The following is an 18060-nucleotide window of genomic DNA, read 5'->3' on the forward strand; positions in this document are numbered from 1 at the left end:
AAGCAGAGGCCTTGGCCTTCCAGGTGAGCCTGAGAAAGTAGCAGGTGCAGAGCCATTTGCTGGAGAGGACCGCTGAACAGAAGACTAAAGAAAACAATGGACTGACTGGAATCTGTGCCCACCTCATTTCCAAGACAGAGAAGATGTGACGTCCCTGTCTAGTGACTATCCTCCCTCCTGTCTGATTCCATTTGAAGCTGTCACATTCTTTCTTCTCTCTCTTAACCTCAACTCATTTTAAAACTAGATTGCTTTAAAGTTTCCCTTAAGTTAAAAAAAAATCCCAAAATGGTAATTGGGACATTGGTTTTGGATATACAAGGCCTTTATGCTACTGTTAGCTTAACATGGTTATTCTGCTCCTTATTCTGTATCCCTTCTTAAGGGAAGTCAACCTCATGCCTGCTAAGCCTATTGTGTCTTGTGAATTTCAGTGACAATCTGAACATGAAAGCCACTCCAACGGTCTTGAAAAGTATTATGGGATTTGCAGTTAAAAATATCTGGACTTGGTTTGGCATTGCCATTTATTCACTGGGTAACTTTAGGCAAGTTAATTTTCTTGCGCCTCCGGTTCCTTCTATAAAGTAAGGACAAAAATATATACCCCATAGAGTATGATTCACTTTTTGAAAATCTTTTATACATGATGACTATAGTTAATAATACTGTAATGCATGTTTGAAAGTTGCTAAGAGAGAGATCTGAAAAGTTTTCATCACAAGAAAAAAATAATTTTGTAACTATGTATGGTGATGAATGTTAACTAGACTTATTGTGATCATTTTGCAGTATACACCAATATAGAATCATTATGTTGTATACCCAAAACTAATATTATGTCAATTATACCTCAATAAAAAAACTTTTATTTTCATAATTTTGAGGTATATTTATATACTGTGAAATGCATACATATCAGGGGTGGTTTTATAAGCTTTGACAAATGTGTACCTACACCCAAACCAAGATAAAGAACATTCCCATCACCCCCAGGAAGTTCATGCATACCACTTTCCAGCCATCCCCTCTACAGTTCTAATATCCAGCACCACAAATTAGTTTAACCTATCTGAAATACCAGATTAAATGGGATCATATTGTATGTAATCTTTTGTATCTTTCTTCTTTCTCTCAATATGTCATCTAGGTTTTATCAGTAGTTTGTTCCTTTTTTTGGATGAGTAGTAGCATATTATTCATTCAGTTTTTTAAATTGCCATATATTACTGCTAATTTGTTCCTCAAAATTCTTTCCAGTGTATTTCCTATATGCTCCTTTCCATGCCTGTATCTCCTACATGTCTTCTTGGCAATACTGGCAATGCTTGATATGAGAAAGATATACGGAGGGTGCCAGAAAAATGCATACACATTTTAAGAAAGGAAAACTATATTAAAATTGTAATATTGAATATATACCGGTAACAAAAGATGAATACAAGTCACATTTGACTTCTGCAATTACATCAGTGTCCAGGCACTTCTGATTATGGCAAACTACTGCTTGAGCAACGTTGACCAAAGTGTCCACTTGTATACATATTTTTGGCATCCCCGGTATAAGTGGACTATTTTATCTCTAGTGCTGTCCTTTTAGGTAAGAGTGGTTCTCTCTGCCTTCAGGAGAAACAAATAACCAGGCAATCTAGCATGGGGGTCATGAGTACAGTGTTCAGATTAAACAGATCTAAGTTTTCATGTCCGGTCTAGCACTTAACAGATGGGTGGTTTGGGACAGGTGATTTAACCTCTCTGTGACTGTTTTCCCATTTGTAAAATGAGGGTAATAATACCTTCCTAATAGGGATTTGTGAGGACTAAATTATACTGTACATAAAATGTCTGGCACAATGGAAACTAATAATAGCTTCAAGCTAGACTATAATAAACATCTTCCAGCTTCATTCACACACTTTCAGATTTTGTAAGTCATATAGTATAAATGGGTATATATATTTCATAAGTTTTTAAAATGAAGAGTTCATGACTACATCTAGAAAAGTCTAATTGTCAGATATTTACTTATTAATAAAATAAGTGTTATTTCCTATATAAAGGAGTGAAACTTTCCATCACTTATTCAGCGGCAATTATATGCTTAGTGCCAACTCAGAGGGGCTCTTCACAAGTTAAAGACGTGGCCTGAGCTTTTAGGATGTTTGTTTTTGGAGGTTAATAAGATAAGCATAAAAATAATTATAATGCAGAGTATGGTCAATAATAATAATTAACATTTATTAATGTAGTGGTTAAAAGCATGATCTCTGGAGTCATACTATGGTTCAAATCTCAGTCATGTGATATTGGGCAAGTTACTTAAGCTCCCTATGTGTTACTTCACTTGTAAAATCGGGATAATAATACCATTTATCTACCAGAGCTCATGAGGAGTAGATGAGTTAATAATTGTAAATACCTAGCACATTATCACCACACGAGAAATACGCAATAAATAATAGTTAACATTCATTGAACAGTCAGTATTTGTCAAGCACTCTGTTAAATGCTTTATATAACTTTACACAACCTCCACAATGTTGTTTCTACTATTATACCCATTTTACTGATAAGGTAACCGAGGGGCAGGGAGTTTAGGTAACTTGCCCAAGATTACAAAGCTAGTAAATAGCAAATGCCATAAGAAAGACATCTGTAAAATAGGGATGATGATAATAGTACTTACCTTAATGAGAATTAAGTAAATTAATATTTGAAAAGTGGTTAGAACAGAGCGTGGCACATAATAAGGTCTCTATAAGTGGATGTTAAATAAAAACAAATTGCTATGGTGATTCGGAGGTGGCAGTAAATAACTACATGGAGACTAAGGAAGATTTTGGAAAGCTGACATTTAAGCTGAACCTTGAATGTCAGGGGAGTGGGGGACGGGGAGAGAAGTGGGAGAAAGCTCAGAGTAGGGTATACAAAAAGAAAACATGGGAGTAGTTAAATTTGGCCGGGTAAAAAAATATCTCCCTTTCCTCCATCAGTCGACGATTTCGGCCAGCTGTGTACTTCATTCAATGTATCTCACCATTTTCCTTTCCCCCCTGTAGACTCTGCAATCCTTACCCGTGTCTTCGCCGTCTATCGTACAATATTTGTGAGTGCCTCCACACAGCAGGCAGTGTTCCGGGCGCCGGGGGGACACCCAGGACCCAGGCAGGCCACGGCCCAGCTCCCATCCTACACGGTAATGGTCCCAGCTGGGTTCCCAGCGCTTGGCCGGCCCTGCTCCACTCCACTTTCCACTCTGCCACGAGGGACACTGTGAAGACAGAGGCTGGTGCAGACACGCCCCTGCTTAAATCCCCTTGGGGTCTTTTCCCTCCGAGTTCAGAATCAATCTCGGCCTCCCTGCCATCCTATCCTGTTGCAGGCCCGTCACTAATTGGTCCGCAGAGCCCTATCTCGCAGCTTTCACCTCTATGCACTCTGCAGTTGAGCCGCAGTCAATCACTCGAAATCTTATTCACAGATACGCACACTTATAAATAAGCTCCTGCCGAAAGGCCGAGGCTAGAACGCCATCCCTGTTTCATCCTTGTACGTGGAAACATTCCCCACGCCGCACGCCTTGGAAATGAAAACCCTGGTACCGCGCCCCCAGCTCCCCAGCCTAAAATGCACCGACGAGGGGCCATTTCCCACACACACACGGGGTGTCCAAAGAAGCCACCCTCGGTGGACCCCCAACCGAGGGAGCCGGAAGGGGAGGGTCTCCGTGCGGCCCCCGCCACCATCTTGCCCGACTTGGCCGGAAGTGGCCCCGCGAGCGGGCGCGCGGCCCTGTACTGCGGCTGCGCAGTGGCCGCGCCGAACTCAGGTGCGGGGGGCGGTGCGCGGCGGGCCCGCGTCCTCTGCGGTGCTGTCCGGCCGCCCCGAAGCCCCGCGTCGCCTCCTCGTCCCCGTCCCGCCGCGCCAGCCGCCGGCCGACCCCTCCGCTGGGGTTGGCGCAGCGGCTCGCACACCCCTCGGCCCGTGCGCGCGCTGTGCACCTGGCCGCCGGAAAGCATGTTGCAGGAACGCCAGCGCGGGCATGTCCCCGTGCCTCAGGCTGAGGGGCAGGGCGGCGGTCAGGACGGTGGGACCCGGACCGCCTCGCAGGCGGAGGCCCCGAGCCCCTGCTGCAGGACAGCCCCGAGGAGGACCTTGGCGCCACGAGGGACAAGGGCGCCGTGGAGCCCGGCCTCGCCCCGAAGGGTGGCCCGGCGCAGCCCCTACCGCCGTGTGGGTCGGACGGTGGCGGAGTTGGTGCAGTTGCTGCGGGGGAAGGACAGAAAGAAGAGTCCCATCCCTCGCTCCGAGACGGTGACAGACGTTATCGGCGACTTGAACTCTCTGTTCCCCGAGCGCGTCGCTAGGGCCTCTGGTTTCTAGCGGACGGCGTGGCCGCCAGCACCACACTTACATCCTGACCAACAAACCAAAGCCTCGAGGAGGAGGAGGAGGAGGAGGAGGATCCGGGAGGGTCTCTTATTAATGATGGTCTTGGGCCTCGTTTGCACGAGAGGTCATAGCGCCAGGGAGGCCCAGGTCCGGGAGGTGCCGCGCTGGTTGGGGGTCTGCCCCTCAAAGCACCACTTCCCCTTGGGGAACCCGAACAGGCTCCCGATGGGACGTTCCGTGCAGCAGCGACAGGGCCATTACAGGCGAGTGCCGCACACCAATCCACCGGAATGGGAATTCGCCTGAGGTCCCCGAAGCAACCCAGAAACCAGCAAGATGGAAATCCCGGGCTTCGTGGCCAAACGCCGGCCTAAGAAAGAACCGCAGCGCTCGCCCGCGCGGTACCCGGAGGCCCTGGCGGAGGCGGCGGACGGCCCGGGCCGAGGGCCGGGGCCAGGGCTCTGCTGAGCGCCGGTGGAAAGGTGGTCAGCCCGGGGGCGGGCTACGGAAGCCACTTTGGGGTCCTCGATAGTATGGGTGGGGGAGGGTTCTTATTTCTTGAGTTGTATTTGTGTAACTAGGATTTAAGTTTTGTATTTTGCTATGTTATATTTCATATACTGTTACATTGATGTTTATAAATGAGATTGCTCTACTTTTTGTTACAGGATTTTGTAGAGCTTTGCAGGGTTTGTAAAACTGGTTTGAAAAACTTTGTATTTTATTCTGTGATCTTGAACAAATTATGCAGCATTGTACTACTGTACTTCCATGGTTTGAAGGAACTCTGCAGTATGATGATCTGGTACCAGGAAACAAATCGCTGATTGGTGTCTAGCTTCCCAACACTTCTTGTCTATTGTATAAAGAAAAAAGACTGACATGTGCCTCGATTTGCTTAGCTATTATAATATCTAGAGGAAAAAATGCAATAAATTAGAAGTATACTGGTACACTAAATAAACATTTGCTGAGCATCGTCCTGAGTGTGGTGCACTATTTGGGGCATTCAGGGATAGAATGTTGAACAATATAAAGGTCCTTTTCAGAACTGGACAGTTGAAGGCTCCAGAGGGACACCTAACCCAGCTGGAGTGGTTGAGGTTTTAGTCAGGCTTTGGGAGGAAGGGGAAAAGATAAAGTGGGTAGAGGGGAGGCGAAGGAAAAGAGGAAGATGTTGAGGGTGGGAGATGGTGTTAAAAATGACAAGATCACAGATGTTCCTCGGTAATGCGGGAAGTCTTGATCTGCAAAGCACTCTCCCTTTGCCAGTGCTCTTGTTGCAGGGCAGTTTATGACAGTACACAATGATGGTGACAGAATTTTGGTCTTCTCCATCTATCTCCCTTCTCTCACCGCTACAAGGTTCCCTCTTCTACCAAAACCCTCAGAGACTAAATAGTGTAACAATTCTGGGATAGTATGTAGTTTGGGTGGGGAAGGCACATAACTACCAAGAAGTTATGCTTAAAGATCTCTCCCATGGCACCGGTAAGCCCAGTGCCCTCATCCATGTTTCTACCTGCTGCTTTCCACCTCCCACCTTCCACTTGGAAGAGACTTACAAGGCATCCTTCACATTGACTACCCATGAAGGGTCATCTACATAAGCAGCCCAGGCCTCTGCAATGCCTACCACCTTCACTCTGGAGAAATCCTGTAGAATGGGTACATAAAATAATAGGGAACCTAAAGAAGTGGTAACCAAACCAGAGATAGGTTTGGGGGAATTATAAAACTGTCCTTCAGCTGCCAAATACAGAAGAGCTGCTTTCTCTCTTTATTGCCAGTTTTTTTCTACTTTCGGGTATATCCAAAAAACATTTCTGAGTATGTTACGGTTAGCATGGAATACAAATTCTGTGGGACACAGTACCAGAAATCCAACAGATCACACTGAGACAAAAGGCTATAAACTTAACAGGCAAAAAAAAAAAAATTTACTAATGATTAAAAATACGACTTCTGGGCAGTTTATAATTCATTAAACAAAAATATTGAGTGTCCACTATATGCCAAGGACTTGGTTGGGTTCTAAAGATTAAAAAGGGAAGACTGGCTTTATCTTCAAAGAACAATAACAATAATTTCTCACATTTAATTTTCTCACAGCTGAGAGTTCAGCCGTGTGTACACCTGCCCCTGAAGGTATGATTACTTGGTGATTTACCTGTGGTCACTTGGTCAGCAAAAAGCACCAACACTAGAACCCAAGTCCCTTGCCCCCCAATCCAGTGTGTTTCACTAGCACATTGTTCCCCGTGCAGGTAGTTATTGTTCCTGGCTTCCAATATATTGTAATTTTAGTTATCACAACTGCAAAAAACAAGCGAGGCACATGTAATTTTCTCCAGTCCTTATGGGAGGTAGAGTAGAAATACTCCCCATTTTACCAGATGTGACTTTACTGGCAAGGATAGGACTAACAACAGTACCATTTATTAAACATCTACTATAGGCCAAAGGCATTTTCTCCCCTACTTTTCACAACCACATTGCAAAGTTATTACTAAATACCTCCATTTTACAGATGTTGCCATGTATTCAATACCTCAGATGAGCCAGCTTTTTTATGCTTTACATATGTTTTAGTGATTTTTATAACACTCTTACAGTTTAGATATTATCTGTTCTATTTTGCACTAAGCAAACAGATTCAGAGAAGCTATAAAGGTCTCACAAATGGTGCATAACAAAACCAGGATTGGAAATGACGTCTGACTGAGTCAAAAGCCTGCACTTTTCACTGTTTTACGTTTCCTTCATCTTGGGGCTCCTCCCACACTTGGGTCATCTGTCTCTGGACTCGTGTTCTTACTTCAGACATCACTGTCTCTCTGGAGGTACAAACAAGGATTGTGTAGCCGAGGTAATTATGACAAGACACTGGCCTGCAGGAGGGTAAAAAGGAGGCGAAAGTAAAGTTGGAGAATTATCTGTGCACATTGATCCCAGCTCTGCGTACTCTCCCCAGTGTTCACAGAGTGCTGACTGCAGGGAGAATGTGTGTTTTTGCTCAAACTCAGCATGTTTTGCCCTTAAAGGCTGTGTTGCCTCAGCCTTCTTTAGTCTGCTCTCTCCACTAAGCCTCAAATTAAGTTTTTCATGCCATGGAACAATCAAATAACATTTGTGGACCTGCAAATATGATTCCCAGTGTTGTTTCCAGATGGTACAAAGGGCTGGCAGAACACATACTCTGGCCTCAGGATGAAAGACCTCCCATGTCACAGATGCCATCATCAGCTTCTCAGAAGTACTCAAAGTATGGCCTCTGGGCCCATGTGTAAAGCAGACACTGGCCGTGGTGAGGGCAAGAGATGAATTCTGTTTTGTATGGTCATTCACATGAGGGAAAAGGAAGGCCTGGATCCCCCATCTCCTTCCTTTCAGGCACAAATAGAACTAGATCTTCCTGGGTGAAACACTTAAGTGGGGAGAGCAGCGCCTTGCTACTGGGGGAATGGTGGCAGATGGATTGCTCCAAATCATACTGATTATACTGCAACTAGGAAGCAAAGCCAGTAAAGGAAATTCCCTTGAAAACTATGAATCATGTCTTGGACAACAGGAAGGTCTCAGTTCAGCCACAGACTCGGCAGAGAGCTTGACACCAGACTCGGGACTTTTGACGCACTGGAACTTGGAGAATGAGTGTATGGAAACAGGCTCAGGTTGATTACAACCCAACATCGAGCAGGCACGTAGTGTTCCCGAGGTGGCAGCTCAGGTACAGCCCCTGCAAATTAGGCCTCGATTCACAGGCTCAATCACAGTTTCCACTAGAGATAATTATGCTTCGTGCCTTGGTCATGGTGACAACTGATGCTTGTGCAAATTATTCCTCAAATTGTGCTGCCCAGCGGAGATGGCAACAATTACCTCCCAGCAGAAACATAATGTCCTGACTGAGGAGGTTAGGCATGCTGAAAAGTGTCCTATTGAAGGCCTTTTAAAAGTGTGACTATGTGACTTTGAAGAAGGAATACAAACTCTGAGAACTGAAGCTCTCGGAGTTTCACGGGTGATTGGAGTGGTCGTCAGCTACAATTCACGTCCACACCCCATCCTACGAGCTGATTGCAGACCCTGCCCAGTTTCCGAACCAAGCATGAACAGTAACAATGGCAGCCGGCATTTGTTAAGCTTTATGTGTCAGGCATGGTGCTAAGTATGATAACCATTTTGTCTCACACATCTGTACAACAGTCCCATGAGGCAGGGTCCACATTTGCCAATGTTACAATACGGTAGGGCAACCACAGGGAAAGAATCATTCTGCTCTGGTCTGTCAATGCATGAAGCTAAATGACTTGCCCAAGCACACGATATAACCAGCGAGCAGCTGATCCAGAGCTTGAACCCAAATCTTCTGGGTTCTTGCTGGTATTCTACCCCGCTAGTCTTCAGAAGATGCTTGGGAAGCAACCCCCCCTCCCTTTGGGAAAATGGGCCTAGAGAGAAGGAAAGAAAACTTCTTGTGCTCGTTTACACTCGAACCTAGAGCATGCAAACTAGAGAGTAGACGCAGTGAGTGGGGAGGGGCAAGCTGGCTTCTCTGGTTGTAGGGTCGAGGACCTTTTGTCGTGAGAAGGGACCTATTGGGAGAGGCACCCATTTTTGAGGCATGATACCTCTGAGCAGCAGTGCTGTGCTCCCTGCAGAGGGGGAATCAGCAGTCTCAGCATGAGCTGATTCAGGAGGCTCGCTGGGTGTGGAGCCCAGCGAGGGACAGCTACCTCACCAGACCCACCAGACAGAGGAGGCCTCCCGGCGTAGAAGCTCCTGGCCCCTCTGCTACATGACAGCATGTGGCGTCAGCTGAGTTACCTAACCTCTCTGAGCTTTGGTTTCCTCAACTTTAAAATCGAGATAATGCAACCTACCTCAAAACACTGTGGAGACCAAATGAGGGAATGACTAAACTCCTACCACAGTATCGGGTACGTGGTAACTATTGTTATTAGAAAATGTACTCACGTATTCAACAAATATTTATTGAGCATCTTCTATACATACTAAGCATACATACGAGGTGGTGAGATTACAGCAGAGAACAAACTAGACAAAAATCCTCGCCTTCATAGACCTTGCATACTAGTGTAAGGAGATAGAATGAAGAAGTATAATGCATAGCATGTAGGATGGAAATCTATGACACAGGGAGGAATGCAGTGAGCAAGGTGGCCAAGAGTCCCGGGAGGGTGTGCAATTCTATTATAAATAGCCTGGTCAGGGAAAGCCTCGCTGAGAAGTAACATTTGAGTCAAAACCAAAGGTGATAAACAGGGAGTCCACACGCTGTTTGGGATGAGGGAAGAGGGGTTGCTGGCAGATGAGACAGCAAGTATGAAGGCGCAGGGTGGGAGCAGGACAGGCAGGTTCTGAGAAATAACTCCTGAAAGCAGTGAGTGGAGGGGGAGGGCTCGAGTAGGAGATGAGTTCCTCGTCCTGAAGGAGCTCCCAGCGCTGGCACAGGTACCAAAAACAATGAATAAATGCAGATCTGCACCCAAGAGTTACTGTAGGAGTTCAGCAGGGGGAGAAACCACAGCAGCCTTAGGCAGTACAGAGGCTTCCGCTGGGCGAGAAGGGAAAGGAAAGAAAAAATATTCTTGATTCATAGCTTTTGTTTTTCTCATTACAATTGCTTAGAGTGGAAAATTTGGAAAGTTCCATAAAAAACTAAGGAAGAAAATGGACTCTTTAGAATACCGGTGCCCAGAGGCAACCACGGTTAAGTGTAATGTGTATTTAGTTTTCACCTGCCTAGGGAATAAATGATTGGTTGCTACTTTAACAATGAGCTTCAATGACACTGAGCCCCACTCCACGCAATATTTCCTTCAAATATTTCTAGGAGCTCCCAATGGGACATCTCAAATGATGTCACAAGTCCATCTATCCAGGGGGGGCTCTTGGAGACCTTGGCGGGAGATGCTTCTTCTGAGGTTCCCAGTATCCATGGCTGCTGCCTTCTCTATGACTCCTGGGTTCTGGAGGGATGCCGTGCTCTGTGCAGAGATAGACAGAGTGTCCTTCTCCCCAGCTATGTGCCGAGATGTGTCACCTGGGTCCCAAAGCAATAGTGCCAGGCCCTCTCCAACCTCCTCAGGAAGGCTGTGATCTCTTGCAAGCAACTCTCCAAACTTCAGCTGAAAATAGTCACCTCCACAGGGACCAGTCTAGGCTCCCCTCCTCCATAACTCCTCTCCTCAAACCTTAGATTAAAAAGGAACAAAAAGCAGCCCCTGCCTCCCAAGGCAGGCGATTTACTTTGCTGAACCAGAAGAGCAAACATCTGCATTCAGGCTGGCAGTAACTACGCAGCTTCAGGTTTGTGTTGATTTGCCCCAAACAAAGCAAAATCCGCCCCAAAGGTGAACTAAATTCTCTACCTCTAGAACTGCCAGCAACAACGATAGCGCCCTCCCCTTCACTTTCCCAACCTCTATTCATCATGTTTTCAAAACGTTTGGGTGTTATGTATAGTACTGGAGGTGGCTAGAATTTAGGTAAAAGGTTGAAATGAAAGAAAGGACCCTAGCAAAGATAAGGTAGCAGGAATGCATACAGTGTACTGGGAACCACAAGGGACCATTTAGGTTGGAGGCGAGAGCGTATGGAGGAGAAGGTGCTGTGGGTGGAGAAAGCAGCTGGGGGCAGTGGCTGAGGGAGAGCAATGAGTGCACGATGGTGCTTTAGGAGGTGGACTGGCGGGTTGTGAAGGTGGGGGCTGGAGCAGGGACGCCAAGTGGGAAGCCTTGGCAATAGGCCAAATAGGAGTTGAAAACAGCATGACACTTGGAGTAGTGGCAGCAGGTATGGCAGTGGGAAAGGACTGGCTCAAGGAGTAATTTGAAATGATTCGATAACTGATTAGCTGTGGGAAATGAAATGGCATGCGAGGGATACCTCAGCAATTTCAAGCTGGAGCAACTGGCAGAACCCTGGAGTCGTCCATCAGAACAGCTGGATGCCCAGGGAGAGCTGGTTTGGGGTCAAGGAGATGGATAGGGCTTGAGGCACACTGAGTTTCAGTTGCTCATTTGGACATCTGATGGACACTTAGCCATGGAGCAGAGAAGGGACACTGAGGCTGAAGGTGGACCCTCTGAGTCATCCTCTTAGAGGACATAGCCAAAGCCATGAGCTTTCTCCTTGGGAGGGTTTAGAGGGAGGGGAGCAGGAACTTGACCCGTCTCTCTTCTTGCCGTGTGGGAGAAAACAAGCATCTTAGAAGTCCAAGCCGATTACCCAGAAATGCAGTCCTGCTCCCACAGTTACCTTTGGGGGCTGGCTCCGTGTCCATCTTCCAGATTTACTTATACAAATGATCTGGGGGATAAGAATAAGGTCTCAGAAGGGAGCAACATGGCTAGGGAGTCATGAAACTGGGAAAAGAGAAGCTGCACGTTGTTGCAGGTAGGTATGAACGAAGGGGTAACCAAGATTCTCTATGTGCAAAAAACAAAACTGCAAACAACAGTCACACTACACTGCAAAGACTCATCACAGACCTAAGCCAAGGCTTAAATGGGCCAACTCATGGGATTCCAGACTTCGCTGCTTTTCTCTCCCTTTTTTATAGTGGACCTTCTGGTTTGGAACTTTCCAGACAACACCATCACCTTTAATCAGACCTGAGATATCTTCACAGCACAAGATATGTCCCGAGGACAGGAGGTTCTCAGTCAGGGAGAACCCACACATTCACACTTCTCTGACACACGGGGCACCTCACCCAGGCACAAACACACGCTTGGTATATACATGTAGAAATATCTCCTCTGACTAAATAGAAGACATGAGGAAAAATATATCATTTGGCAACTATCATATACCAGGTTCTTTGCCTGGAGCTTTCCTAGTATTTTCACATTTAGTCTCACAGCAACTGTGAGAGAAAGAAAGACACCATTTTATAGAAAATGGAGTCTCAGAAAAGTTAAGTGTTTTGTCCAGGATCGTGCGGGGAAAATAGTAGATGGTTCCTGACCTAGGTGTGCCGGTGCACTCACCTGTTATTATTCTTCATTCTTCATTTATGTGCACAACACACTCGTACACACAAACACACATCCATCCCCTCTAGACACACAAAATCCCCAGAGTATGTAAGCTTCTCGAGGGCGGTGATCTTCCTTTTGTTCACGATGTATCCCAGCCACCTAGAACAGTGTCTGGTGCATATTACACACTCAGTAAATATTTTATGGTTGTTGCTAAATGAATTGAATGAACACACACACAACACTCACCTGTGTACATACACCTTTACACAAACACACACACTCACTCACCCATGCAACTTCACACACATGTACAGACGCATCAAATTCAGCACCTGAAGGGGGTCCCAGGTGAGGAAGACCCAGCTCTCAGAGTTGTCCCACCAGCCTGTTCCTGGAGGGGTGAGCTCCACATCTGGAGCCCCACTGCTAGTCCCTAGTCCCTTCCCTGCAGCAGGCAAGCAGCCCTCCCCCCAGCCTTCGCACACCACTTCCTTCTTTCCTTAGCTCCATCAAAACAAGGAATTTTTCTAAAAGATCTTTACTAAGAGAAAAATAAATCAAGAAACTACAAGCTCTTGAGGGGATGAGTTGACAGGGCCGAATTCCTATCCTCTGCCACACCCTGGAGTCTGGCCGCAGTCTGGCTCGCTGGTGTGGGGATCAGCACATAGAGCCCAGGCCCTGCTTGGAGGCTCTGCCAGCAGCTCAGAGGCCTAGTCTGAGGGAGGAGGGCATTGGCACAGCTGCTCCATCTGGGCCAGATACTGCTTCTTCTGCTTTCCGGGCATAGGCCCTTTTGCTACTCTGGCCTTGAACTAACTGCAATTTCATACCCTCCTTGACATCTGCTGAGCCCTGGGCTTGTAAACCAGCCTGGTCCAACCCACATCGCTCAGTAAGACTGTGTCGATCCCTTGCTTAAAACTTTACTTCCTTTCTAGAGCCTCAAGGCTCGGCCTGGGGTGGCTTGTGCCCACTTCTCAGCCTCATCCCACTCCAGCCCCTCATCGGTCTCAGCTACATTTGTAAGGCAGTTCTGACTGATGTACCTGAGCCCAGGATTCCAAGGATCTGTTCACCCGACACCTCAAACGACTCCAGATGGGCCCCTGGACCAACATCAGCATCACCAGGGCCTTTGCATTAAAGTGAGTTCCTGAGCCCACCCAAGTCCTGCTGAATCAGAATCTGCGGGTGAGGCCCAGAAGCCAGCACTTTTAACAAGCTTCCCAGACAACTCTCACTCCAAAGTCCAAGCAGCACCATCCCAAATCTACTAAATTTTATGTAGACCCTCATGCATACATAATAATAATAATCATCATCGCTAAAACATTTATTGAGCGATTACTATGTGCCAAGAAATACTTTCATGTATTACCTCAGTTCACCTGTCAACAACACTGTGAGAGAGACATATTATTATCCTCACTGCACAGTAACTTGCCCAAGTTCACACAGACATTGGTGGCAAAGTCAGGAATTGAACCCAGGCCCTGTGACTGCTAAGCCTGTATGTAACCACTACACTCTCTCTAGCACACGAGTGTACTCCCACACTCCCACACTGACTCCCACACTCATCACACATAGGACCCCCAGCCCGTCAGGATCGCTGACAAAAGAGGAGACGGAAGGCCAGGGTGCTTCTGAAGGCTCCATGCTTCTCTCACACCAAGCCTGGCATACACAGATCTGAGTGGAGAGCCAGCAGCCACAGCCAGCAGGGCCAGGGAGTTGGCGAGCTGTGGCTGCAGGACTTTGGCAGCACCCACGTCCCTGAGGCTCAGCCCTGCCTGCTGCAGTGAGCATGCCCACTACAGGCCTCAACTGCCAGGGGCGCTGTACCCTGCCCTCCAGCCTCCGCAGCCCAGCGTGTCCTGGCTCCCTGGGACCTGAGCCCCTGACAGGGCCCTCCTGGAATGCTGCAGCCAGAGAGCAGATGTGCTTACAGCTTTCTCCCAAAACTCCTCTTCTTAGGAACCCTGCCACGGGGAAAGGCAGGGGGAGGAGGGAGGGATTGGAAAAACCACCAAAATACCATAACACAGAGAAGTGATCCAAATACAAAGCAGCAACTGTGTATCTGGAAGGAATAAACTGAGGAGAAGAGGCGCAGAGTTGTGCAGCGTGGCCGTGAGGCTGCCAACCTTGGCAGCCTGGGGCTGGGGGCCGGGCGGCAGCCGCCAGCTGACCACAGGGCTGCTCTGGCCAGGCGCTGGGGTGCGGGAAGAGCAGAATCTGGGCTGACTCAGGGCCACGAGGAGGGGATCTCAACCAGCACAACCTCCTTTCCAGGGCTCCAGACACTGTGTTCTTCAGTGCCCAGAAGCCCCAACACCCCCAAGACCTACCTGGGGTGTCCTTCTCAGCATTCTCCTCCTGCAGGGCCTGCTTGGGAACACAGAAAGAGCCAGAATTATGCGCAGACTTGCTGGCATTCTGAGCATGGGGAGAGAGGGCTTTGTCCGAATAGGGTGGGGATGCTCTGACAATGGAGGAAAAGAGCTGGGAACGATTTACTTTGAGGCCACAGGATGGGGAATCAAAACAGGTTCTCACCCAGCTCCCTTCTGCTGAGCACTGCAACCTTGGGCAACTCACTTACTCTCACTGAGCCCAAATCTCCTCCCTGTAAAACAGGCTAAACCAAGCTTTCTCTCTGTACCTCAGGGTCAAATAAAACCGTTTGGGTGGACGGTTATTAAGGCCTGAGGTCGAGACAGAAAGCAAGATGCTGCCATGTCCCAGGGTATGGAGCTGAAGAACTTGCTTTGAACCATACTTGCCAGCCGTGTGAACTTGTAGGACACATTTAGCCTCGCTGTGCTCCAGAGAGCCGAAGCCTGGATAGAGAAAAGCTTTTATAAGCAGTAGCCACTACCACCTGCCACTTCCTAAGCCACGTTTCAGGTGCAGAACAGAGCATTTTCACATATTGTACATAGGCTTCTGTGAGGCAGGTATTAACGTTCTCATTTTACAGATGGGAAAATAAGGCTCAGGGAAGTTAACGACTTTCTGAAAACTGGCAGATGCAGGAGTTGAACCAGGCCTGTCTGACTATGGAGCCCATGCCCTCTCTCCTATTGCACCCCAGTACACAAGGATGGGCAGCGTTCCAGTTGGTGGGTTAAGGGAAGAGACCAAGTACCAGCAGAGGAGACTGGCTGGGGTTATCCCGCAGCAGGAGGGAGGGATGCTGTCTGGGCTCAGCCAGAGCAGGAGGCGTGGTGGAGTGAGGTACATCTAGACCAGAAGGAATTAAAGCCCCCCATACCTTATGGCAACCTGGAGGCCAGATGCCCGAGGGTGTAAAGGCATATAATCCACCATGAGGGAGGTTGCCATGCAGGGCCTGGGGAACAAAGCAGGAAGCATGATGGCTGCCAAGTAGGTCAGCAGAGAATCAAACTGTGGAGCGAGATAGATGAGGCGCTGGGAACAAGCTGGGCTGTGAACAGGACAAGTACAGATAACAAGAGGCCCAGGCAGGTCACTGGATGGCTCAAGAATAATCCCCAGAGCCACTGCTGAGGCTGCCCCTCCATCAAATGCTCTGTGAGGCCACGGGAGCTTCTGGATGGACAGCTTATCAAGGCCTGGGCTGGGGCATAGGGAGCAGTGGTATGTCACAGGATATGGAGTTAGAGCATCAGGTTTGAGACCTACTTACTGGCCAAGTGACATTGCAATAGACCTCTCTGTGCTCAAGAGAGCCAAAACCTGGAAAAGAGCACAGCAAAACAATTTCCTTCCATGTCTGTGGGATAGCCCCTCCCTCCAAGCCTCTGCCTCTGTCTCCCTCTCTGTGGAGCCTGCCATTCTGGCAGTGAGCAAGCCACTCCCTCCCTAGTATCCTGTGGCCCCTGCACAGGCCTCATCTGTGCCTTTCTGATAGTTTTGACCCCTCTGCTGTAATGGCCAGCATCTATGTCTGTTACCCCATCAGGACTGTGGGCTTCTCAAGGGCACCCATCATGATTTCTGAGAGAGGGGCCGGTAAGTGTTTGAGAAATGAAGGCAGGACTAAGTGAACTCATCAGGGGGCTTCCTACAGCAGGTAGTGGTCAAGCTGGGTCTTAAAGGAGTTGCTGTTTGGGTAGCACTTTTTCTTCAAAGACATCAAAGCCCCTCTTGGCCCCTAATACTTAAGTTAGCCATACCACTCCCCAAATGCTAGAAGAATTGTCTTAACAATGTTTATTCATTCATTCCACCAACATTTACGGAGAATATACTATTTGCCTGGCTAGAAAGCAAAAGCTAAGAAGAAATGGCTGGCCCCTGTCCTCAAAGGTATAACTGAAATGGCCAGGAATGGGGTGCACATAATTATAATGGATAAGTATAATCTATGACCATCTAGAGGATTCTATGGGAGCCCATGAAAGAGATACCCAATCCATCCAGGAGGGAGCAAAGAAACACAAGGTTGTTGTGTGTGGCTGTGCAGGTTGTGCACTGAACAAGCTAGGGCACTCTCTGGAGTCGTACAACACAGGGGCCCAATCCTTCCAGGCCAGCAGCATCTGAAGCCCCGTTGCCATCTCACCCCAACCCCCAAGCGCTAGTCCGTCAATCTGGTCCCAGTGGGTCTTTCTCTTCCTCTGGCTCTTCTCCTATCTGAGAATTCCTTTGTCCAGCCTTTCAGAGGTTTCTTTAGGAAAACTCCCCAGGAGCCCCTGCTATTCCCTTTCTCCTCCCAGCCCTATAAAGCAAGCCGGCTCCTCTCAGAGAATTAGATTTTTGGGAAGTGTGATTCATGGGGAAAGAACTCTTTCCATGGCTTTCTACCCTTTGATGTGACCCAAAAAAACCTGTGGCTAATACAGAGTGATCTAAATCTCACAAAGCTCATAAACACAAGAGCCGCACTGTATCGGGCTGTGAAAAAGGCCTCTGGCTAGCCAGCTCCTGCCACCAGCTGGAGCAAAGTTCCCCTTTTCCACCCTCCGCTCTGCTGGCAGCTCCTGCAGGGGCAGCGTCCCAGGGCCCAGTGGCTGGGAGGCGGGGAACCACAGCCCACCAGTCTTAGCTGCACCCAGAAGCTGGGTCCCTCCAATTCTAATAGCAAAGATCTTAGTTGTGGCGCAAGGGAGAGAAAGATACCTAACATACAGCCTCCTTGATGGAAAGAACGGCTGGGACCAGACAGTGTTGTGAATTATAAGTGACATGTCTACAGAAGTCGTGCCCCCTGTGGACACCAGCAGCCACGGGCCTGGCTCACACTGAGGTTTCTGGAAGTTTTCCTGCAAAGCAAAACAACATAAATGAAGTCTTACTTTCCCCCATGAAAACAAAGCTTTGGGAGGACTAATCTATCAGCAACAAATGTAATGAACTAGAAACCATAGACATGTTCTCTACACAGTATACCTTTTTCTAAAACAGGACACAGAAGAAGCAGGAGAAGGTGGTAGCTAATGAGATACTATGAATGCAACGTCTACACAGTATCTGGTTTATGGTAGGTGATCAATAAATGGTCACTGTTACTATAATGCCTTCTTTTATGATTTGAGCAATCCCAGAGAAAGGCAGTGAACAGATCAGGGAGACGGGCCCTAATGTTTCCAGGAACTAGTCTGAGGCCCTGCCTATGTGCCCGCCCACCCGGGGAGGGTCCTGGGACCTGTGGGCTAGGGTT

At 47.9% G+C, this 18060-nt stretch overlaps 1 protein-coding gene across 1 annotated transcript; it reads left to right on the forward strand.

Moving 5' to 3' along the window:
• Positions 1 to 3627: 3627 nt before the first annotated feature.
• Positions 3628 to 5373, forward strand: MAGEF1 (MAGE family member F1; the record flags this gene model as incomplete). The annotated part of the gene is given in 6 exon segments (XM_081079110.1): positions 3628 to 4120; positions 4123 to 4207; positions 4209 to 4379; positions 4381 to 4475; positions 4478 to 4695; positions 4699 to 5373. Coding segments are annotated over 6 exon segments (1224 nt in total). The 3' UTR covers positions 4861 to 5373.
• Positions 5374 to 18060: the final 12687 nt, after the last annotated feature.

Source organism: Rhinolophus hipposideros, assembly GCF_964194185.1.
Source record: "Rhinolophus hipposideros genome assembly, chromosome: 2".
NCBI lineage: Eukaryota > Metazoa > Chordata > Mammalia > Chiroptera > Rhinolophidae > Rhinolophus > Rhinolophus hipposideros.